Source organism: Suricata suricatta, chromosome 8, assembly GCF_006229205.1.
Source record: "Suricata suricatta isolate VVHF042 chromosome 8, meerkat_22Aug2017_6uvM2_HiC, whole genome shotgun sequence".
NCBI lineage: Eukaryota > Metazoa > Chordata > Mammalia > Carnivora > Herpestidae > Suricata > Suricata suricatta.
The window spans coordinates 110907842-110930961 of NC_043707.1; the positions used below are offsets into that span (position 1 = coordinate 110907842).

The following is a 23120-nucleotide window of genomic DNA, read 5'->3' on the forward strand; positions in this document are numbered from 1 at the left end:
CTGGAGCAGTCCTCGCATGGAGGCTGGGGCCACGGCCTCCCTACCAGCGCACCCACCGAGCCTGCAGGCTCTTGATCCGGCCCAGCATGTCCAGGTGCCCGGCGGAGTACTGCTCAATGACGTCCTTCACGTCGTAAGGTCGCAGCGTCTCCTTAAATTTCCTTTTGGCCACCAGGAATTTCAGGATCCTGTCAGGAAAGGGGGTCTCAGCGGGAGGGGATGCTTTCCCAGGCCCTCCTTCCATCCCTTTGACATTCATTTGCCTGATAATCACCTTCTGCTTGGGTCACTGCAAACAGCTTCTGCGGGGGGCTAGTCTCCCAGCCTCCTTCCCTACCCATCACATTTCACCCCAGCAGCATAGGTCTGGTTGTTTGTTTGTTTGTTTGTTTGTTTGTTTTTATGCACCTGTATCTGCCCGGGAGGTCAGGGACTGGGCCTGGCTTCTCTGCTAGCTTGGACACCAGGCAGGCATGTGTGAACACTGGTGATCAAGATGGCTTGGGGTAGGGGGTAGACATTTTTGCATTCACTCCACAAATGCTTGTTAGTGCCACTGTGCTGGACCCCGGGCACAGAATGGGGCATCAAATCCAATCCCAGATCTCAGGAGCCCTGCTCTCGGGTGGGAGGCAGGACACACGATTATGGGGAGACAAGGGCCGCATCAAGGAATGGAGGGACCTTTCCTCATCTGGGACGATGAGAAGAGGTATCTCAGCTGGGGACGTCCGAGGACAAGTCTTGAGAGTGATACTTTCTACTCCTAACACACAAGAGGGATGAAGGGAGGCTCTCTGGACACAGACACGGAGGCCTGTGCGTGAGATTCCATTGAAAGTAGCCAGAACAGAATGTGAAGATAAGGGGTCAATCCCCACCCCCACACCCCACACCCAGGAGGTGGGGTGGCATATAGAAAGGGAAAGAGATTGGCCTTACCAAGGAGGCTGGTGGGCAGGAGGGGAGGTGCTCTGAAGAGCCCTGACTCCCCGGCAGAGATCAGGCAATGAGCAGTTGGGGTGGTGAGGAAGGGGCCCTGTGGTTTCCTCTGTGTTCGCATGATGGTTCTGCCAGCCTATGTGGAGAACACCCTGGAGGGGCAGAGTTTTGGGCAAGAGGACCAGACCCAGGGGCTGGGCTTGAGCAGGGAGCCGGCAGCTTTGGAGCAATTCAGGATGCAAAGGGACTTCAAGGTGTCTGAGTCCAGAATGACGCCCATGGCTTAGGCAACAGGGTGGATGGTGGTGTCCCTGTCTGAAATGGGAGCAGGTGTGGGGCATACTGGGTGTGAGGACTCTGTGGGGTGGCCAAGGAGAGCTGTCATGTGACAGCCCAGGTGATGTGTTCCAGAAGCCAGTTACTTGGAGGGGAGAGGCAGCATGGATATAAAGTGGGTGGGGAGGGGGCTCAGACTCTCTGGGGAGTAGAGGGGGACCGAGCTGACTCTGATTTCACCAAGGAACACAAAGGAAGGAGGCTGTGGGTAGATGCATCTGCCAGAGAGGAGAGAAGGTGAGTCTGGAAGGCCTGGGGGTGAAGTGGGGTCTCCGGAGCTAGAGCTCCAGGCAGGAGACAGAGTTCAGGCCAGGACTCCACGCCAACAAGCTTGGGGGCTAGATGCATGGCTGAGCCACAGCTAAAGGGTGCAGGGGACCCCGGCCCACTCTTGTCAAGGCAGGGAGACAGCCAATAGAGCCAGCAGGGCAGGGGCTTCCAAAGTTGCTCAACCAAAAGATACATCTTACTTTAGAAACCAGCACGCACACACACACACACACTCACACACACACACAACTGAAAGGTTGGTTTCATAAACATGATTTGTTCTTCCTAGGGGGGATGCCCTCCACTATTTTCCATTCTATTCTTTTTTTTTCTGTAAATGCTGACCGTGACCCACTAAATTGATTTCACTAAGTTGATTTCAAACTGTTGTGACCCGTGATTTGAAAAGCGCTGCTCTAGAGGAAGCCCTGGGGGAGACAGTCAAGCTGAGGTCAACACACCCAAGGAGAGAAAGAAACATCGAGACACAGAAGCCAAAGGCAGATGAAGCTGAGACTCGGAGAAGGAGGGAAAGAGCACATGGGACAGAAGCAAGGCAAGTAGAGAGCTGGTGCACAGCTTGGGGGCGAGAGCGGGGGCGGGGGGAGTGGGGGGAAAGACACAGAGAGGACACCACGGGGGTAGGAGAGGGACCGAGGTGGGTGGCCGAGTCTACCGCCCTGCCTGGCCCGCCCTCCAGACATGAAGAGGATGAGCAAACCCTGCTGGGAGCCATATGCCACCTCCCGCCTCACCCACACTCCAGGGTCCCCGCCAGCCAGCGCCGCCAAGGGTGCCAGGCGGGCAGCAGCTGGTATGCCCGGGAGCTAGGCCAGGCCTGGCCATGAGGGCAGGCCCCAGATGGGGAGCAGCTATGGGTGGCAGATGGAAGTGGGAGGGCCGCCTCAGGCCCCAGTCTTACCTGACGGAGCGGATGACCGTCTTCACGGCAGGCATGACGTCGTCCACTGTGAGCTCACACTGGTAGCTCTTCTCCTCTGCCACTTCCTCTGAGGGGCCCTCTGCGAAGTCAGGGGGCCCAAGTGGCGGCAGCAGAAGGGGGCCACTCCCCACCCCACCACCACTTGCTGAGCCATCCTTGGAGATACTGATAAGGAGAGGCTCAGGAAGTGTCCGGAACCTTCCTGGGGGCACCAGGCAGACCAGGCTCCTGGTTCCATGGCTGCCTTGCCCAGGGTGGGAACTCAGGCCCATCTGCCCTACGACCAGTCAGGGTAAGAACCTGCCCGGTGGGCAGGTGAGCAGAGGCTGCTTAGGGCACATCTGGTTTGGCCTAAGACAAGTTGCACACAGCCCTGGAGAAAGACCCAAAGTCCCCCCAGGACAGCGAGCCCCAGAGACAAGGAGCTTGAGGCCTCTGCACATAACCACGCAGTCTTATCCTTTAGCCAAGAGGGTAGGAAGCTCAGAGGCTGGGTCCTGTGTCCAGCTCCACTACCTAGAAAGGCCTTGGAAACCAAGTCGTTCTCTCCCCGGCGGAGAGAAATGTTCCTCCAGGGCTGCCGCACTGCGTGGAGAGGGGTTACTATCCTCGTTCTGTGGGGGGCAGGACAGGGGGAAGGCCAGGTAGCTTCTTGAGCAGGGAAGAGGAGGCCCTGGGCACCAGCCATGCCCGGACTCCCGTAGGTCAGCACCTCCCAAGGCTGGTTTGTGGGATTCTGTAACTTTCCAGTAAGTGGCAAAGCCAGGATTCAAACCCAGGCAGCCTGGCTCCAAAGCCTGTACTCGTCACCACTACCAAGTGCCACCCTCTGAATCCTCACTTGATTCCGGAGACCAGCAAAGCAGGTGTTATGACAACCCATTTCACAGACCAGAAGACCAGAGCCCAAAGATGGTCAATCAGTTATAAAGCTAGGACCAGAACCGTCTTTCCGCCCCCAGCCCAGACTGGGCCCCCCACCCCCGCCCCCATGCAGGTAGATCCTGGGCCCCAGGCCCCCAGGGGCTCACCCTCAGCAGAGGTGCGGGGTTTGAGTCTCAAGGAGGCCCGGAAGCGGGTGCGGTCATTGAAGCTCCAGCTTTTCTGTACCTTGGTGGGGCTGGAGGCCTCGCCCACCTGCTCACTGCTCGGGGAGGTGGGCATTGGTGGAGGCGCCAGGTGCTGCTTGGAGGGGCCCGTCCGTCGCTGGGAGCTGCCCATGCGGATGCGATCCTTGATGCCCATCCGGCTGCTGGCAGGGCAGGGGCGGGGGGCAGAAGCCAAGTTAGCTGGAGCTGGGGGTGGGTGTGTGTGGGGACACAGCTGACTTAGGACTTGGGCATGGCTACTGGGTTTTGAGTCTCCACCAAGGGGAGACTTCCAGGGGTGGAACAAGGGTGTGGTGAGGGGGCACCCTGACTCCTACAAGAAGCTGCTGCAGGGTCAGTATGAGCGGATCCCCTCCCTACCCCCCACCTCCCACCCCTTATTGAACAAACAGATAAGGGGTGCACAGGAGACAGATGTCAGAGCAGAAGGAGTGAGACAGACCCAAGAAGGGAGTCAGAGACAGACAGGAGGAGGAGAGAGCTGGGTCTGGCTCAGGCGGGTGGGTGGAGGTGGAGATGGCCACCCCTTTGGGCACAGACAGGCTGCTGAGGGATGGAGAGGCTCACCCGGCCACACACAGTGAGAAAGGTCTCCGGGCCCTCACTGCACACAGAGGCAGGCCGTGTGGAGTTGAGGGTGTGAGCATGCGTGTGCGCACATGTGACAGTGTGGGTACCCAGGTACCAGCGTGAGTATGTGTCTACATTTTCTTCCTTTCCTGCTGGAGCTCTCTGATCTCACATGGGTCAGGTCAGGGTTTTAGGACCTGCTCTGTGGTCTGCATCACACCGATTTCAGCATAAATAGTGCCCCTGGGGGTGCAGTGTGCTGGCTACAGAGGGTCCAGCTACTGCACCCTCATACATGCCCCAGACACGTCTGGTGCCCAGCCTCCCAGTGAAGGCCTCTAAGCTTTTCTGTGGTCTCCCCTGCCTGAGCTCTGCCCACCTGGACTGATGTCTCCCTCCCAGATCCGCAACCCCCACTGCCTAACAAACCCCCGTTTCAAAAACACCTACATGTGTCTGTGCGTGTGCTCAGCTCTCCCTTCCCACAGCCCAGCTCCCCACCACCCACCCCAAACCTTGGAGGAAGACAGATGCAGGGAGGCCTCACGTTGGCCAGGACAGCCCTCGTTAGCCCGCAGCTGGCACAGGACCTCTGTGTCCAAGAGTTTCAAGGACCATGTTACCACTGTCTGAATAGGACCTATGCAAACGTCCCCCATCCCATGCCCTGGGGGTGTCAGCACTGCCTCCCTGCTGTGGGGACCTTCCCCAGGTTGGGGGGTTGGGGGCCCTTCCACCCCAAGTGTCTGGGGCCCTGGCTCAGGAGAGCACCAGCCAGTCTTGGAGGAGGCCTAAGGTAGGGCAAGGGTTAGAGAGAAAACTGTGTTGCCTATGGTCAGGGACTTTCGGGTCAAGAGTTAAGCAAAGGACAGATTCTGGTTTCAGGGCTGGGTGGAAGCGAGGGCCCCCCATGCCTGGGGCATGGGGTGCAGGGTACAGAGCCAAGGTACTGAGGTGAGGAAGACCTGGAAACCAGGGGCACCTTCGGGAAGGCAGCCAGGATGTCGGGCCATCCTTAGGAGTCGGCGCCTCTGCCCAGAAGGGAGAGGTTGTAGGTCATGGATCGGGGCCCTGAGGATACCAGAAGGGAAGGACGAGGCAGTCCCACAATCCAGCATGCTGTTTGCTGGCCCAGGATCCCCTCAACACATCCCAAAGATGCCAACCAAAGTTTGAGGTGGGCTCTCCCAAACTTTCCTCTGCAGAGCCATTCCTTCAGGCTCTCCTCATGCTGGCAAGCACCCCCCACCCACCCGGCCCGTGCAACCCCGTCCTTTGTCCTCCACTCCTGCAAGGGGGAGAGCAAGAGAGGGCGCGGAGAAGGCCCTGCCACTTAGCCAAGGGCCTGGAACTCCAGGTCTCTGTGCCCGGCACATCACTCCAGTGATGTTCTGGAAAAAGGGGGCGACCTCCCTGCCACAAGAAGTATGCAAGCAAGTCTGAGCTTGCTCTCAGCAGGACTTAGGGAGGAAGGGGTCTGAGGCTTGCACTAGAGGCCTTGGAAGGTCCCTTTCCAGCTCTGGTTCTGTGATGGTTGAAGGAGCTTCCAGCCTGGTTGTGGGATTCTGTAACTTTCCAGCCAGAGGCCCCAGGCTCCTGCGCAATGTAAGAAGGCACTGTTTTCCCTGGGGTGGCCCTGGACTCCAGTTCCTTGGGCAGGGCCCAGGAAATGTCTCACGTCAGCCTCTCTGGAGCCTAAATGCTCAAACAAAATGGAAAGAAACCTGGCCCATGGTGGACATCAAGAAGAGCTCCTTGGGGCGCCTGGATGGCTCAGTCGGTTAAGCGGCCAACTTAGCTCAGGTCATGATCTCACAGTCTTGTGGGTTTGAGCCCCACGTTGGGCTCTGTGCTGCCAGCTTCAGATTCTGTGTCTCCTCTCTGCTCTTCCCCTGCTCACGCTCTGTCTCTCTGTCTCTTTCCAAAATAAATAAATATTTTAAAAACATTTTTTTAAATCCTTAAAACAAACAAACACGAAGAGCTCCTTCCCTTCCCAGGCTCCTCAGAACACTCAAGATCCTGCCGGAACGCCTTGGCCTCCCAGCGCTCTCAGCCACTTTGTGTGCTGGGCTCCACGTTTACTGTCCTGAGTTTACAGACTGCGAAGGAGGGAAAACCACCTGACCCAAGTCACAGAGCCCCTTTGGATGCAGCCAGGACCAGACCCCAGTTTTCTCAGACGTCAGACACTGTGTTCTTTTTCTGGGACTAGCGATTAGGAGAGTGTCTAGGGCAGTGGTCCTCTGACAGCAACTTTGCTCTCTAGGGGATGTTTGGCACTGTCTGGAGATATCTTTGGTCAGCCCACTGGAGGGTGCTCCCAGCATCTAATGGGTTGTGGCCAGCGAGGCTGTTAAACCATGCTACATAATGCAGGTGATAGCCCCCCCCCACCCCCACCAGTGAAGAATTATCTGAACCAAACTTGGAGCCAAAGTTGGTGCTTGGGACACAGATGGGGTAGGTAGGGTTGACTGAGGCTATCCTGTGGGGGAGGGCAAGCTCTGGGCACAAGCTGCCCTCTGACTGCCACGCTGGACCCACCTCTGTGCTCACGTCCACAAGAAGTGACTCTAAGGATTCTATCTGACACAAAAGGCCAAGCTTATGGGGGTAAGAGGCGGCCCCTCTTCTCAGGACTGCGGAAGCAGCCTCAATGCTGGCCCCCCTGCCCTGGCCCTGCCCTTCCTGCCCATCATGCCCACATAGCTGGAGTCGCCTGGCAAAGGGGCAAATCTAATCCAGAGACTTCTTGGCTTAGCCCTCCAGTGGTATCCCCATTTCCTTCAGCCTGGTTTCCAAGCTATTTTTTTTAAGAAGATCTTACTTAACTTCTCAACATACCACATCGAACAAGGCAACCATTTATACAGCACTTCCTAGGAGCCAGGCATGGCTTGAGCAGAAGCAGATGCTATTACCGTTCATATTTTACTTCAGGAGAAACTGAGGCACCCAAGGCTTATGGTCATGGTCCCCTAGCTAGTGTGTGGTGGCTGGGTTCAGATCCAGAACACCAGTTCCTAAGAAGCACCACGTCTTGGATGCGTAGCCAAGAGCTCTGTCACCAGTCTAGTCCCGGGCCCCTCAACCCACAAGACTCCAGATGCACTTCTGGGAAAGCAGAGACTCGGCGAGCCCAGGCTGCCAGGCAGGGCCTAGAGGACGATGCTCATGCAGGGCTCTGGGGCTCTTCGGGATCCGGCTCTGCCCCCAACCTCACTCCTGACCCCCTACTCCAAAGCTGGCCACGCTGGGCTGCCTGCTCCTTCCCACGGCTGCACTCTCTCTCCCCTCCTTGCTTTCATGCACGCTGCCTCCGTGGCCTGGGATGCTCGCCCTCACATCCACTCCTTTTTGGGCCTCCTCTGGGAGGTGAAGTGCCTGACCTTGGCTCCGGAGCCCCTCTGCTTCCTCCCTTTATTGCATTCATCAAACTGAACAGTAGCTGCTCTTTGCAACGCTCCAGGCACCATTTTATTCATCACTGGGTCCCCTAGTGCAGGGCCCAGCACAGTGCGGGTGCCAAGGAAGGTAGCAGTGATCCAACTTTAAGAGTTGGGCTCTAGAGTTAGTAGAAGAGGTGCAAATCCCAGCTCCTTCAGGCATCTTCTAGGTCCCTAGGTAGATGGTGGAAGCCAGGAAGCTAAACCCAGAGCCTGGCTAAAGTCAGAGTGGGAAGGACCCTCAGAGAGCCTCTAGTTCAATCTGCCCATTCCACAGATGGGAAACTGAGGTCCAGAGGAGGGAAGCAATTTGCCCAAGATCACACGGGGTTCAGCGGCAGAGCCAGAACTCATCCCAAGGCTCCTACAGATGTCCCTCCTGGCAGAGTCCCTCCAGAGTCTGCCCCCCAGACCCGGCAGAGGCATCCCAGGAAGGCAAGAGGCTCATCAGGGCCCCAAGGCAGACGGCAGGCGGCAGGCACATGCACCTTGTCCTTGGCCTATCCTGTCCCCCTCTCCAGCCCCCGAACTGGGCAGGGCAAGGAGGAGTGGGGACAGGAGGAGCAGGCGAGGGGGTACCTCGGTCTCCAGCTGGCGTGGATCCGAAAGAAACTCCGTTTATTACTAAACATCTGGCTGGAAGTTGAGAACAAGACACAAACAGGTTAGTGGGGAGGGGGCGGGTGGGCAGAGCATGGGGGGCTGCCAGGATGGGGCTGGCTTCCTGTGCCTGGTGGGAGAGAAGAACCCCCACCCAAATCATCCTCCAGCGCAGCCCCAGGATGCAGAGATTCTCAAGATCTGCATAAGGATCTACTGGGGAGCATGTTAAATATGCAGAATTCTGTGCCTCTTCTCCAGTGAGTCTCATTCTGTGGACTTGGGGAGGAGACGGTCCAGGTATCTGCATTTTGAACTAATCCCGGATAGGTGCTGATTCAGGAAGTCAGTGGACCATGCCTTGAAAAACACCATCTTAGCGCCTCATTGAGAAACCTCAAAGAGAGGAGGTGCTGAGCCTGGCAATACCATCCCCTAGGAAGTCCTGCTCCTAGTAGCCCCAGGACCGTGCTCGGCCTGGGCCCATCCACAAGGACCACTAAGGGTATGACCAACAGGAGGAGTGTCTATGTGTATGTGGTATGTGTGTGTGTTGGCGGGGGGGGGGGGGGGGTCCTGTCTGGAGCACCCACCCCATAGGCCCAGACAGCCAAGAGTGAGGATGTGCCCATTTGGCCTGAGCCTGGTGACTGACGTCCTAGAAGTCACAGCTCAAACCTCTGGGGTCCCTGGGAAGAAGGGACACTCCACCACCATCACCATGAGCCCCAGCCACACAGACACTCCAGGGCAGAGAGACACAAGGCTGGGAGTTAGTGATGGCCCACCCCTAGCAGTCATCTGGTCCAAGGCTTTGGGGGACCCAGAGCCCACGGACAGCAGTGGGAGGGAGAGATGCTGCGCTCCAGGTTAGTCTCCGTTTTCAGGGCCTTCCTATCCGGGCAAGGGGAGGTCAGAGCAAACTGCACCCTCCGGAGAGCACTGGCTCAGGCCCTGGGCAGGGCTGCTCAAATACCAACCCTTTTGAGTCTCACCTATAAGCTGTAGTTGGACAGGGCTGGAGAGAACAGTAAAGGGACAAGAGAATCTGACTAGGGCCGCACCATGGACTCTATTCCAGGGAGCTCCCAGCCTGGTCTGGCCAGTCATGCTTCCCCTCCCTCTAGCCCCTGACCTGGAGGGACTCCCCCACCCCACCCCGGCTTCCTGTTCAGCCCCTGGCCAGAAATGCCCTCACTAAGAACAAGGAAGAAATGCTGTCCCAGTATCCTTTGCACCAACACCCCCTCCTCGATGTTCACCAGGCCTTTTAAGCCCAGAAACCCAGAACCCCTGATCATCCTAAACATTGCTGATGTTCTGCCTAGGGACCCAAAGGCCAGAGTCACTCAGTCACTTTCTCAAGGACACACAGCATCAGGTGTCAGGTGGCAGAGACAAACTCTCACCATGCCACCTTCTTCTGATCCTTGAGCAGCTGGCCTCTTGTCCCCTCCCTTGTTCTAGGCCCAGGGTTCAGAATCACAACTGAGCCCCAGTGCCCAGATATCTGCCTGGCTGACTGGGGATGATGTGTGAAGATGAAACAAAAGAAAGAGATGGGTAGGGGGCCGGGGAGGAATGAGGGGGGATTGGTTCCTTGACCTCAAAGCTATACTTCTGCGGGAGCAGCCCCTTTCCCATACTGTGAGTTAGTGAGCTTCCCTTATCCAAAAATGCCTGAAACTCCACTACTTTGAACGTTTATGTGGGGGTGAGCATTGTTCTTTCTTTGTTCTTCTTTCAGGATGCAAAGGCTCCCGGAGAGACAGGTCATGGGGAAAGAGACTGTTAGGAGCAGCAAAACGTCCCTCAGTAAGGAAGAAAGGTATTGTGGGAGCATCCCAATAGGACCCTCTGGGATTAGCCAAGCTGTGGACGAGGGCTGCACAAGACAAGAACATTAGTCATTGGTTAAATTTACGTAGGTCCTAGAGCGGTTCTTAGTCACAGAGCTCTTTCTGCAGCTGGCTCCTCATTCCCGAGAGGCAAGTTCAGGGCCAAGCCCCTTCTAGAGGAACATGCTGGGGGGAGGGGGATCCCTGCCCTCATGCCCCAGAATGGCGCCCACGATTACCTGAGCCGTAAGCACCTGTGGCCAGCGGCCTCCTCCTCTCTCCAGCTGCCCAGGAGGGATTGGGGTGCAGGGATGGAAGAGTGAGGGGGACGTGGAAACAGAGAAAGAAAGAGGACAATGGAATGAATGGAGGAGGTGTTGGGAAAGGACAGTGCGGAGAGCTCTCCCACTCAGACCCTTAGAGCCCCAGATGACACACAGGTGAGTCCAGCCTGGCCTCCACAGAGAGGCTTTCCGTCTGTACCTGGCAAGCCATCCGACGACAACTGCCCAGGCCTCATGGTGAGGCCGGGGGAGTCCCCAGAACAGGCCCAGACACCCACATGGTGGCTGCAGGCAGGTCTGAGAGAGGATGAGACAAAGAATGGAAGAGGAGGAGGAGAAGCAAGAGGAGGTGGCGGCCCCGGGGGGCCCCTACCTTTCCCCAGGGCAGAAGGAGGCGCTGCCCGGCCGGTGGCAGGTGGCAACGGGCGGGTAACGGGAGGGTGCTCCATCGGGTACCGGCGCCCGCCGCACCTCCAGGGGCCGTAGGCCCCCATTGCGGGCCCGTTGCACGTGCTCAAACAAGAGGGCCAGCTCTCTGCAGGAGAGGGCGCCGTCAGCAGCAGGCAGGGCCGTGGCACCACCCACTCACCTGGTGGGGCGCTGAGCTCCAGAGCGCAGATCCTGCCAGGCTCTGCCTCCAGGGGTGCTCAGCAAACACCCCAAGCCAGAACAGGCAGGGTCGCAAGTGAGAGTCTAGCCTCCCTCCCTCCCTTTCTGCACACGGTTCTTGGGAAATCCTCAGGGGTGCCAAGTACGGTTTTGCAGGCTGGGCACAACTTGAGGGCACTCTCAGAAGGTGGCGTGTGAGAGCTCACTCAGCCCATCAAGCAGAGTGCTTGCTTGGAGGCCAGCAGCAGCCCTGAAATCCTCACCCTCCAGATCCGACTGGATTGTAGGGGGAAACTGAGGCTCGGGAGAGAGACTGGATAGGGTGGCTAGCCCAGCTTCCCACTCCTGCAGCACCCACTCCTGCCACTGGGTTCTTGGAGACTAGATTGGGGCTCAGCTTCTTCCTGACCCTCCAGGCCATTTCCTGTTTCCATAAGCCAAGGAGGACATCTCCCCCTGTGCCTTCCCATTGTATGGATGGGGAAACTGAGCTCCAAGGAGCAGGAGGCCCATGCACCTAGAATCTCCAAACCAAGCACTGTTCCTATTACTGGAGGACCCAGTACTACCCCCAACTCTTCCGTCCCCCAAATCAAACCAGCCCCTTTCCCACCTACCCCCCCGCAAGGCCACCCCTGGAAGGGGAGGCTCCTTCTACAACCCCTGTGTCTGAGATGGGAGCTTGCCTCTGTCAAATGGAGATGTGGAGGTGGGGGGACCCAGTGTGATTCTGGGAGCCCCCCACTTCCCAGCCCCTTCTCTCCTGTTCCTCCCCTAGGAAGTCCTGGAGGCAGGAGGGAGCAGGGAGGGGCGAAGGGGTGAGTGGAACCACGCAACAGCTGCTCTTGGAGGACCAAGGAGGAAAAGCCGCTGCCCGCTGGAGCGCTGAGCATGCAGCCTAGCCCAGCCCCGTGCTTGATGCCTGCTTGCCAGCGAGACTGAGCCACACTCCATGGTCCCCACCCCTGCCCAAGGGCCTGGCCAGGCACCTGGCCTCAGAAACCTCAGTGATGGCTATTAATAATCTTCTTTTTGGAGCCACCCCTGGGTGCAGTCCTACCCTGGCCTGGGCCACTGGGATGAGCCCACTGCCCAGCATGAGGGCCAGTGAAAATAGGGACATATTCACACACAGGGTGCTAGGGGGTGTCCCTGACCCAACTCCGGCACACACGCTCTTGCCCATACCACACTTTCTCTACCCAGGCTGGCAAGGGCTAACCCTACCCTCAGCTCAGAGGGGAGAGGAGCTGGCCGTCCACCGCCCTGAATGGCAGCACTGTGGGTCAGCGTGCGGACTGCCAGCTCTCCAGAAACCGGGGTGCAGCCCCATGAGGCAGGGCTCCACCCCATGCCCCGCACCCAGTGTCCACTGCCTCCCTGGGGCAGAGCAGAGTGTGAGAGAAGACTCTTCAGGCAGAGCCAGCCCGATAACTCCTATGGGAGCCCCCACCCCTTTCCCACCCTCCAGGGCTGAGTCCCAGCCACTTGTCCCCAAGGTGTGTCACCGTCAGCCCACACCCGCCCATTTCCCCTGGAGGCAGGGCCTACCTGAAGGATGGGAGGAGACTGTCATAGTAGTACCAGGTGGCCGTCAGGTAAGCCCGGCTCGTGTCGGTGGAGTATAGGCGCCACGCAGCCTGGTTGTATGAGGGAGAGGAAGGTGGGGGTGGGGGGACAAGGCCTCAGGTAAGGCTCTCAGCCCCTCACCAGCCCTCTGCCCTCCAAGGAACCCAGTCCTTGGGTCCGCTGAAGGGGACTCAGTGCCAGAGGCCAGCTCCAATTCCATAGCCATTGGCAGGGCCCGAAAGACTTCCCCAAGGTGGTGTGCAGGTGTGCATCAGAGCCAGGGGTCTAAGGTAAGAGCCAAGGCTCTGTCATTGGGCAGACATGAGTGTCCAGTCCCAGCCTCGCCCTTTCCGGGCACAGACAAATTAAGTAAAGCTGCAGAGCCCCTGTTTCCTCACCTGCAAACTGGATATAACACTACTTACCTAACAGGGTGTTATGAGGACTAAAAGGGCAAACGTCTCCTAAATGCCAAGTGCAGGGTTTGGCACATGGAAAGCACTTAATGCCAGGCTCCCCTGGTGAACACTCCTGTTACCTCCTATTCCTGCAGCTAGCAAATATCCATTCATTGTGAATTTGATTAGTGTCTTCCTCTCCCCCCAGACTCTAAGCTGCATCTTGGTCACTGCTGTAACCTTTGGCACATAGTAGGTGCTCTGCAAAGGTTAGGGGAATAAATACTGTCTGAGTGCATTCCAATTGCTGATAACATGTCCACCCCGTCTTCCGCAGCTGCCTGTCGCTCACTGCCCACGGGATTGAGGAGGGAAGGAGAGAGTGTCACAGCATCACCTACCAACCCCTCAGCATCCACAGACTTGCAGAATTTCCTCTGCAGCAGGAGGGAAGAGGGCCAGACAAGAGGAAGGACTGTCCCTCGCCCTCAGAGTAAGGAGAAGAGCCTAGGAGAGACTGTGAGTGGGGTGATGGGGGGGGCAGGGAGGCGTGGACAAAGCATAACTGAGCCCTGGATGCCCCCTCCCATCTTTGGGCGCCTCTTGTCCTTAAGGGACTGCCCACTGCTGACCTCACTGGCCAGGCACCCTCCTAGGACAGGAATATTTTTACTTCCTGCTTGCCTAGGCCCCTGGCTTGAGCTGGGATAGCAGCTGCCAGAGCTGTCTCATTAATTATGGGCACCACAATACCAGCTGTCTCTTGGCATGGACAGTGCCAGCCGCCTGCCCCTACAATGCCCCTTGGAAGGCCAGCTCCCAGGGGACAAGGGCCATTGTGCCTCAAGGGAGGCTGAGAAGGAAAGGCTGGGCTGGTGGCTGGAGATAGCAGGGATGAGGAGGAGCTTCCACCCTGGGGAGGAGAGATACGTGGAGTGAGTCAGACTTGGATGAGGGAGCACGAGGGTGGCACGCTGGGAGCAGGCCAAGCGGGGACATGCCAGTATTCCCTGAACTACTTCCCACAGGGGCTTCTCTTGCACACACACCCAGACTAGAGGGAAGCCAGGGCTGAGTCACAGACTCCTATAAAGTCAGGGCCCTTGCCTCAGCCCATGCCCTATCAGAATGCCTCAGCACAGTGGGGGAAACCGAGACCGCACACTCCTGGTTTTCTTCCCATCCCCCTGGCCATTCCTTCTCTGCCTCCTTGATTGGCTCCACTCTACAGGCCCAATCACTAAAGGCTGAGGCTCCTAAAAGCTTAGTTCTGGACCATCTTGTCTCCTCCGCCTTTCCTCTCCCCACCGGGTGAGCTCATCCGTGTCCTGGGCTTCATTACTATCGTAGTGCAATGGGTCCCAGCCTTCTCTGCCCTGCACGCCCCTCTCCTCTCAGCTGCACACCCACACGTGCAGCTGCCCCCTCACCGTCACTGCTCAAAGGCTGAGGCCCCTCAGACTCCACATGCTCCATCCAAACTCACATCCCTCGTGTCCCAGATCCAGGCCCCCTCCCCTGACGAGGGCCATCGATCATTCAGTTGGGCAAGGCAGAAACCTGGAAGTCACGCCTCCCAACCTCCCTCACTCTCTTCCTCACTCCTGATGCCACTAATTTCACCTCCTAAATACGCAGAATCGGCCCACTTCTTCCCATCTCGTCTGTTGCTTTGCCAGTCCAAGTCCCCCAACGCCCAGACTTGCCCACACTGTTGCCAGAGCCTCTTGTCATATCCCACACGCACCTGGGTCACCCTCCAATCCATTCACCTCTTTTCAAAGCACAAATCTGACCCTATCGCCCACTCCTTCTGCTTCATACCTGTCAGTGGTTCCTCACTGCGCTTAGGAAAATGTGAAACTCCTCCGCGTGGCCCTCAGGTCTGCACCTCAACCACTTACCCAAACCCTTCCTCCTTGAACTTTCTGTTCTAGCCTCCCTAGCTTCCTCCCAGCTCACCAAACACACCATGTTCCCTTCCACCACAGGGCCTTTGCACATGCTGTTCCCTTACCTTGAATGCTTCCCCATTTACCTCTACACCTAGTTGACTCCTATCGGTCCTCCAGCTCTCAACTCAAGTGTCAATTTCCTAGGGTCACCATCCCTGAGTTCCCCTTCAAGGTCAGATCAGGCCAAGACCCTGTTAAACACTCTTCAGAGAAGTATTTCTTTCTTTCAAAGTGTTTATCTCAGTCTATTGCTACAACATTAATCTGTGTGAGCGCTCGTGGAAGGAACTGGTGTTGGGAGCAGCGCAGGCTTACTGATGACTGCACCTTTGGGCAACAGGACAAGAGGCCCTAGGCCCCACTCCACTGCAGGCCACGTAGAGCTAGGGCTGGAGCTGGACAGTGGGACAGCTCTGGGGAGTCCTGAACTGGGCCCGTGGAGGAAGGGAAGTTCCTAGCAGTCCCACTTAGCATCCCAGCTCTGCAGTGACTTGGCACGTGACCCCAGAGGCGTCACATCTGCTCTCTGAGCCTCAACGTGGAGCCACAGTCTCAAAACTGGGATGCACCAATCAGCATACAGAGTTCACACTCCAGTTCATTTCATGCCTCCTTGGCGTCTCGTACCTGGATGAGGTTAGCTGCAGGCATCCTCCTCTTCTCAAAGTGCTTCTGCCGGTGCTGCTCCTGCACCTTCAGTGCAAAGCCAGAGCCAAGGATGCCCTAGGGGAACAGGCGTGGTTGGGAGGGGGGATGTGGTGGGAGGGAGGGGACAGCGAAAGGCAGAGAAGGTCTCCATCACTGCCCATCTGAGATGTCCCCTTCCCATCCATGCAAATTCGAGATAGGGGCTTAGCAGGCTCTGCCCCCAGGACCTCTCTCCCCCAGGATGGGAGATCCTAGGTGGATGGGGACTCACGGCAGGCAAGGCAAAGAAGGAGATGCCTAGTAAGGCGAAGCCGGCAGCCAGGACCCTGCCCAGCCACGTGTGCGGTGTCTTGTCACCATAGCCAATAGTTGTCAGTGTGATCTGGGGACACAAACAGTTTACCCTCAGGGCTGGTCTCGGGAGCCACCTGCAAGAGCCTGTTGGGGCCCAGGCAGGTGGGAGCCTGATCATGGGGGGGGGTGCCTTATGATCACCCACAAGGGCTGGTTAGGGGCATGGATGGACCCCTCCCTATCCCTCCACTGTGCTGGTCAGGGGCAAGGTCACAAGGGCTTGGTGTGGGGACCAACATGGAGCTCAAGCAGATCTACTGGGGCACATTGGGGGCTAACACAGGGGCTGGTCACAGGGGGTCCCAGCCTTAGCAGAGAGGATGGAGACAGTCCCACTTAACCTTGAGTCAGGGTTACAATGGTCACGCAGGGGAGGGTCTCAGGGAGAAGGGGAGACGTGCACAGACCCTCACGCACCGTTCCCCACCAGAGCGAGTCGGCATAGGAGGAGAAGTCAGAGTTGGCGTCCTTCTCGGCCAGATAGACCAGGAAGGAGGCGAAGATGAGCACCAGGAACCCGATGTACCAGGCGGTGATCAGCTCCTGCGGGGACAGCAAAGGTGAAAATACTAGGAGGGCCGAGCCACAGGTGTATAAGGAAGTGCCTAACATTGTGGCTACCTGGGGGTGGGGGGCAGGTGGGAGGCTCCCAGAATGGCCCCTGAGACGTGTTCTGGAGGGGGGATTAAAGCTCCCCACCTCTCTGTTGCCTGGCTGCGGCTCTGCCATTTTTTTTTTCTTTCCCAGCTCCTCCTCCTGGGGAGACCCTGCCCCGCCCTCCCCACCGCCAGGCCCTCACGGAACCTCAGGGTACGCCCCAGGCCCCCCATCCTTGACCTCAGGCCCGCTGCTCCGCAACGCTCCCCACACCCCAACATCTATTCCCTCCCTCCCACCCTCTCCAGCCCCCCACTTTGCTGTGCACATGGAGTCCCCAACCCAGAAGCTTCTGAGTGAGCCCCCTCAAGCCCCGCCTCCTGGCCTACACCTGCCCTCCCTTTCCCCCGCCCACCCCCGCCCACCCCCGCATACCTGGCCCTTGCCGGGCCTCAGAGATCGCCCCTGCGGACTGGCCCCTGCCTGGTCCACAGTCTCCCCTACCCTGGGTGCTGGGCTTGGGCTCTGCTCCCTACCCACTTCCGGCCCCGACAACCGGCCCCGGGAGACGCCCCGCTGGCGCACCTTGCTGTGCGCGTAGACCACGGAGCCCAGCAGCTTCCAGGTGCCGCCGCGGCGGTCCATGCGCACCATGCGCAGGATCTGCAGGAAGCGCATGCTGCGCAGCGCAGACGTGGCGAAGATGTTGCCCTGCGTTCCCGCGGCGATGACGGCCACCGAGGCCACGAACACGATGAAATCTGCACGGGCGGGAGAGGCGAGGTCACAGCCCTGCCGGGGAGCCAAGCCGCCGTGCATCCAGGACCCGTGGTGGGGGTGGGGGATCCTGGGGCTGGGGGTGGGGAGGGAGGAAAGAGGGAGGGGCTTGGGGAGCGTTGCGGGGGAGGATCGGGAGCTTCGGTGGAATCTCTGTCAGCAGCCAGGGTCTGGGTGAGGGGTGGCGTCAGGGCGTCAACCCTGGGGCTCGGGGTCAGGGCAGTCCTTATTACCGATGACACAGAAGGGTTTTCTGGCAAAGCGGAACCGGCCCTGCCATCCTCGGTAGCGACAGCAGCATCCCGCGGACCAAACGCGGATGATGTACTCCAGGCCAAACACCACGATCATCACGAATTCCTGTGGGACCAGGGGCCTGAGTTCTCATCACTACCCTCTAGGAGCGAGGTCCCAGCTCCCACAGTACTGGCTCCGCCCGGAGTCCTTGGGTCTGGAGTACCAGGATTTCCTCAGACCACCTCTCCTGTCGTTCTTACACCTGGCTGGACCTGAGGAAAGTTCCAGAGGCACGTGCCTCTTCCACAGACTGAAAGCCCAAGTCTGCCCATTTCCTGTCCACCCTCTGTCTGGCTTTTTCTGATCTTCACTCTGCCCTCCTCCTCCCGGCTATCCCAGACTCAGTAACCCTGACTGGGTGACATAAGGGGTGGCTGTCTGTCAGCTGTTCACTTCCAAGATGCTTCTGTTTAGAGAGAGGGGAAAAAAAAATCACACCAGGGGTTGAGTTAGCAGTTTGGGTCCTGAGGAGTGGGGCTTTTTCACCCCTTCTCTGAGCCCAGCATCAGACTGGCTTAGTGGCAGGATGTCCCTCAACACCTGCTATGAAGCAGGAGACGAAGTCCAGAGAGGCGCAGCCATTAACTCAGGGAACACAGCACAGCAAGCCACTCTCTGAGCCACAGTATGAGAAGCCTCTCTCTACCTTTACCCTGAACCCCAAGGTGCTACCTTACACAGCCTTGCTCAGACCTGGCCTCTGGCACTCACCAAGATGAGGAGACATTCGTTGGCAAGTTCCTGGTGCTCCTGAATTGTGGACAGCACGGACAGCACCAGGCAGCTGAAGACCAGCAAAAATCTGCAATAGCAGCATGGGGAGGGTTAGACTGCTGTGTGAACAGGACAGCCAAGGAGCCCCTGGCAGGGGGCCGCAGAGTCGCAGGAGGAGAGAAGCATTATTTGGGAAGAATTACCTGGAAGGCAGAATGAGAACATGCTGGACACAAAAGGGAGGAGAAGCCCCAAGGTCTGGGCCACTGAGCTCACAGACACCTTACAGTCCTCTCGGTTCCCTTGGATGCAGGCTGCAGCCTAGGGAGGTGGTCACCCTGCTGCGGGGCAGGGGAGCAGGTCTGTCTGGGCTGGTGGTGGAAACACACCAGCTCAAGGCACCACAGTTAGGAAGCGCCTCCAGGCTCAGTCATCCATAAGTGGTGCCCTCGGTTTTAAGAAGTATCCCACAGACCAGCTGAGGGGGAGGCCGGTCAGTGGATGAGGTAAGGGTCCCTGCTCCCTAGGAACTCCAAGGTTGGCAGAAGCATCGCTTCATTTGCAGAATGGGGACAATTGCCTCTGCCTTCATGGGCTCTTACGGAATTAAATAATGAGACAACTATGAAAGGAAAGGGGACTACCTACGAAGGACAGGGAAGGAGGGAAGGATGCAGAGTGGGGTAGGAAGGGGTATCGGGCCTCATGGAGGCCTGGAACTCCCCTGAGGCCTGTGGGAAGCCCAGAGAGAGCCCAGCTCATCCAACACTCCCCCCAGCACCAACCACACACATGAGGAAACTGAGGCCCAGACAGAGAAAGGGATTCCCCCAAGGTCACTCAGTATGTCCAGGACAGGTTGAGAGTAGAGCCAGGGATCCCCACTTCCCAGTGGAGGGGAAGAGGGGAAAAGGGCATGAGCAGGGAGGTGGCAGCCTCAGACACTATGTGAACACGTGCAGAGGCAGCACGTGGAAGCTGGACTCCCGAAAGCGGAAGTGTGTCTCTTTGGGAGGGGGACGTGCTGGATGAGATTCCGGGATTGGGGGGATGGGCTTCTCGGGAAACACATCCCATATGAACTGACCCACAGACTTCCCCAAAGGTTCACAGCATCTCCCCAGCTGGGGCTGCTGAAACACTCCAGCGTCGGAGCCTGCTGAGTCTCTGCTCACCCTCTGCTCTGGGAAGCCTTGGGGATGCCCTCTCCACCATGGTTCCCTCTTCAGATTGCCCCTCCCCGGCGCTTGCCTGAGTGTATGTGGCCCACGTCACTTCCTATATGGCTTCATTTGTGTTCATGTGTCATGGCGCCAGGGGCATGGGCTCAGGGTCAGAGAGACCTGGGTTCAAATCCTGTGCCAGCTTGTACAGTCCCCTACCTTCCCTGAGCCGGTCTCCACATCTGTACAGCGGGAGCTGATGAGAAGATAGACATGTAAAGGGCATGGCTCTACCTCCCTGGACAGGGGCTCCCAGCTTGCTTGGAGGACAGGCTTAGGCCTGCATCCCAGCACATGACCCTGGGTAGAGGAGGCAGGTGGCAGATGTCAGGAGAGGGTTTTGAATGAATGAGTGAGGAGGAGGCCTCCTTGGCCAGTTCCAGGCGAGAGCTGAGTCAGCGAAGACAGAAGGCACAGGGAGAGGAGGGGGGAGAGCACTGGCTCCTCGTGTTCAATAATTAACCACAGAAAAGGCAGCAGCCATATCCCCCAGGGAGGGGGAAGGCCGCTGACCCAGGGCTCAGGGGCAGAGGGCCTGTCCCTCTCACCTCCACCCCCCCTCCCCCGTTGACGTCATCTCACTCAGCCTCCTCCCTTGGGAAGGGCTGCAGCCAAATCTTGATGGGCCTTCACCCCAGCCCTGGACAGAAATTCTTCCATCCCAGCACTCAGTTGACATCAGATCCTCAGATGAGTGGGCCCACTCTCCTGCTGAGGCCTTCAGGAATTTATTTTTCTCAATACTGTTCTTTCTATGTCTGTAGTTACACATCTATAAAATGGACACATCATAGTAGGCTAAGTGAAAGCAGATGATAAAACCTGAAGGGCCATGTGCTCCCAGTTTTTATTTTTTTATTTTTTTTAATGTTTATGTATGTTGAGAGAGAGTGAGCAGGGAAGGGGCAGAGAGAGAGAAAGAGGGAAAGAGAGAATCCCAAGCAGGCTCCACACTGTCAGCGCAGAGTCCAACATGGGGATTAAACTCACAAACTGTGAAATCATGACCTGAGCCAAAATCAAGAGTCAGATACCCAACTAAGCCACCTAGGTGCCCCCAGAATATCTACATTTTAAAAATTGGGGGGAATGCCTGCTTGGGGTTCTCTCTCTCTGCCCCTCCCCCGTGTATGCGCACTTTCTTAAAAAATAAAACATAGATATTTTTTATATTCATACCAAGAGTCAGCAGGGCTTATGTCTGGGTGGCTACATTAAGAGTGATTTGGCTTTTGTTTTGCTTTTTTGCATTTCTGCATTTTCTCATATTTTGTTAGAATTGACAGGGGTAATAACAAACTAATGGAAATTTGTAAATGCCTTTCCTTAAAAGTACAGAGAAAGAGCCACCTTCAGTCGTCCTCCCACCTCTTTACCATAAGCACTTTTGCCACCTCGTAGGTGTCAGGGTATGGCAGCCTCTCCCCAGGGGTCCTGCTCACATGTCCAGCTAGCTACTCAGCATCCCTTCTCAGAGGTCTGGTGGCCTCTCAAACCAAACAGGTTCAAAACCAAACTCCATTTGCCCTCGAATCTTGTTCCCTTCCCAGCTCCCCATCCCAGTTCATGGCACCACCTGCCGCCCAAGGGCGTGGGCCAAAAGCTAAGAGTTGTCTTTGATTTTCCCTTTCCCTCCCCCTGTCCTCAGCAATTTCTATTGGGTCTACTTTCAGAATAAATCCCTGCACAGTCCACAGCTGACTAAGCTGCCACCACCTCGCCTCTGACTGACCTCCCTTCCTCTACTCTGGCCCAACTGTGACCCACTCTCTCCAACGAAGTTAGAGTCATCTTCCTACAATACAAAGCTAGAAGCCATCACTCTCCTCAGACTCTCTTCTGACTTCCAAATTCCCATCACATTTGAGAGCCAACATTAAACTCCTCAGCATGTGCAGCAAGGCCCCGCCAGCTCTGGGCCCCACCTCACCTCTCAGACTGGATCCCCTCCCCTCCCCCACCTCTATCAATTCGCTCAGATGATCCCGACCTCCATGCCATTCCTGGAACACCAAAGTTATTTCCACCTCCAGGCTTTGCACTTGCTTTGTTGCTTCCTCTGCCTATTTATTGCTCCCTTACTCATCCAGGTCTCTGTTCAAACATCACTTCCTTGAAGAGGCTTTCCTCAACCACCCCCTCTCCAAAATAATAGCCCGATCCCCACTCTCTCTCTCTCTCTCTCCTTGCTCTGCTTTATTTATTTTTTCATAGACTGATAAAATGAATAGCAGAAATTCACCTGAAACAAACATTAAAGCACCATGTCACCAAAGCCCCCAATTTTTGCCCAGTGAGAAGGGCCCCAAAGCTCTAAGCACATCCATCCCTGACCTGTTGGACTCCCCCAGCATCCTTCTTGAGCAGGAAAGAGAAAGCAGGTCTCTGACCTCGGCAACTCCGTGTGGTAGACTGTTTAAAAAGCCCCTGAACTTCACCTCCCCTGTATTCATACGCTGGATGGAAGTTTCTCCACCTAGATGCTCAATACCGTGGAACAGATATACTAAATCTGACAAAGAACATCTTGTGTCCAAGATGTCAAGGCACCGAATAATTATCCCCATCTTCCAGAAGAAGAAATGGGGCCCAGGGAGGAGGGATAGACTTGCTCCAAATCAGTGAATCAGTATGATCTCACAGGCTACCTTGGTCCTCCTGAGGGGTTCTCACACAGACACGTACTCTTGGGACAGCATAGGGGTGATCACTGTCTGGAGCTTAGGCAGAGAGGAGACAGGGAGAAGGAGCCCTAAGCCAGGGGCTCGTTGTGTCCCCCAGAACCACACTATGGCTTCATTCATGCAACAGATAAGGAATGAGGATGGTCTCTGGCCCATTGTGGGACCCCAGTTTCTCTGAATTATAGGTGGTTTGCAGGAGCTGGCTGGCTTGGACCACCTGTAATTGCCCCAACAGAGAGGTCAGACTGACAACCGTTTTCTGGAACATCTTTCCCCATCATGTCTGGCTGTGACTTGAGGCCCGTGTCCTTCCTTGCCTGGCCCAGGAGGCAGAGCTGGGACAGGTGGGTGCTGCCTGGCTGACTCTCCCTGGCTGGGCTTATCCTGAGACTCATCACAACCCTTCCACACCTCCGCCCCCATGCTGTGACTATCCTGGCTCATTCAGGAAGGCAGCGAGGAGATTAGGGACTGAATAGGTAGATCTGTGGTTCTCGAACTACAGCTGGTGTCAGAATAACCCAGAGGACTTGTTAAGATACTGACTTCTGGGCTTCACTCCTAGAATGTGAGTATGAGGCAGGACCTGAGAATCTGCATGTCCACAAAGTTCCCTGGTGATACTAATGCTGCTCCTCCAGGAACCACACTTTGAGAATCACTGGCTCAGCTAGTAGGCGTGGTTGTGGCGGACTGGATTATTAGCCAGCTCACAGCTTCTTAAACAACTGCAATTATTGCCTTTCCTGCCTCACCCTGCCCCCACCACCTTCCTGAAATCACTGCCCAGAGCCAGCCACAGGGCAGAGGAAGCAAGGAAAGCCCTGCTGGGAAGCTGGGTCTCATGCCAACATCAGCTTCACCCCCAATTCACTGTGTGATCCCCAAACACTGGGCCAAGCCCTCCCCATGCTTATTTTTAATCACTCCTCACAACAACCCCATGAGAGCAGT

General features: G+C 56.9%; 1 protein-coding gene across 1 annotated transcript in view; it reads right to left on the reverse strand.

Moving 5' to 3' along the window:
- Positions 1 to 23120, reverse strand: part of KCNQ4 (potassium voltage-gated channel subfamily Q member 4) — a gene marked incomplete at its 5' end in the record, with an annotated part of 52677 nt that overhangs the window by 3565 nt on the left and 25992 nt on the right. Inside the window, 11 exons of the mRNA XM_029945842.1 lie at positions 57 to 188; positions 2471 to 2570; positions 3523 to 3743; positions 10715 to 10876; positions 12502 to 12590; positions 15500 to 15595; positions 15792 to 15902; positions 16292 to 16417; positions 17057 to 17232; positions 17482 to 17608; positions 18257 to 18347. Coding sequence (XP_029801702.1) covers positions 57 to 188; positions 2471 to 2570; positions 3523 to 3743; positions 10715 to 10876; positions 12502 to 12590; positions 15500 to 15595; positions 15792 to 15902; positions 16292 to 16417; positions 17057 to 17232; positions 17482 to 17608; positions 18257 to 18347 — 1431 coding nt within the window. The remainder of the gene's footprint in view (positions 1 to 56; positions 189 to 2470; positions 2571 to 3522; positions 3744 to 10714; positions 10877 to 12501; positions 12591 to 15499; positions 15596 to 15791; positions 15903 to 16291; positions 16418 to 17056; positions 17233 to 17481; positions 17609 to 18256; positions 18348 to 23120) is intronic.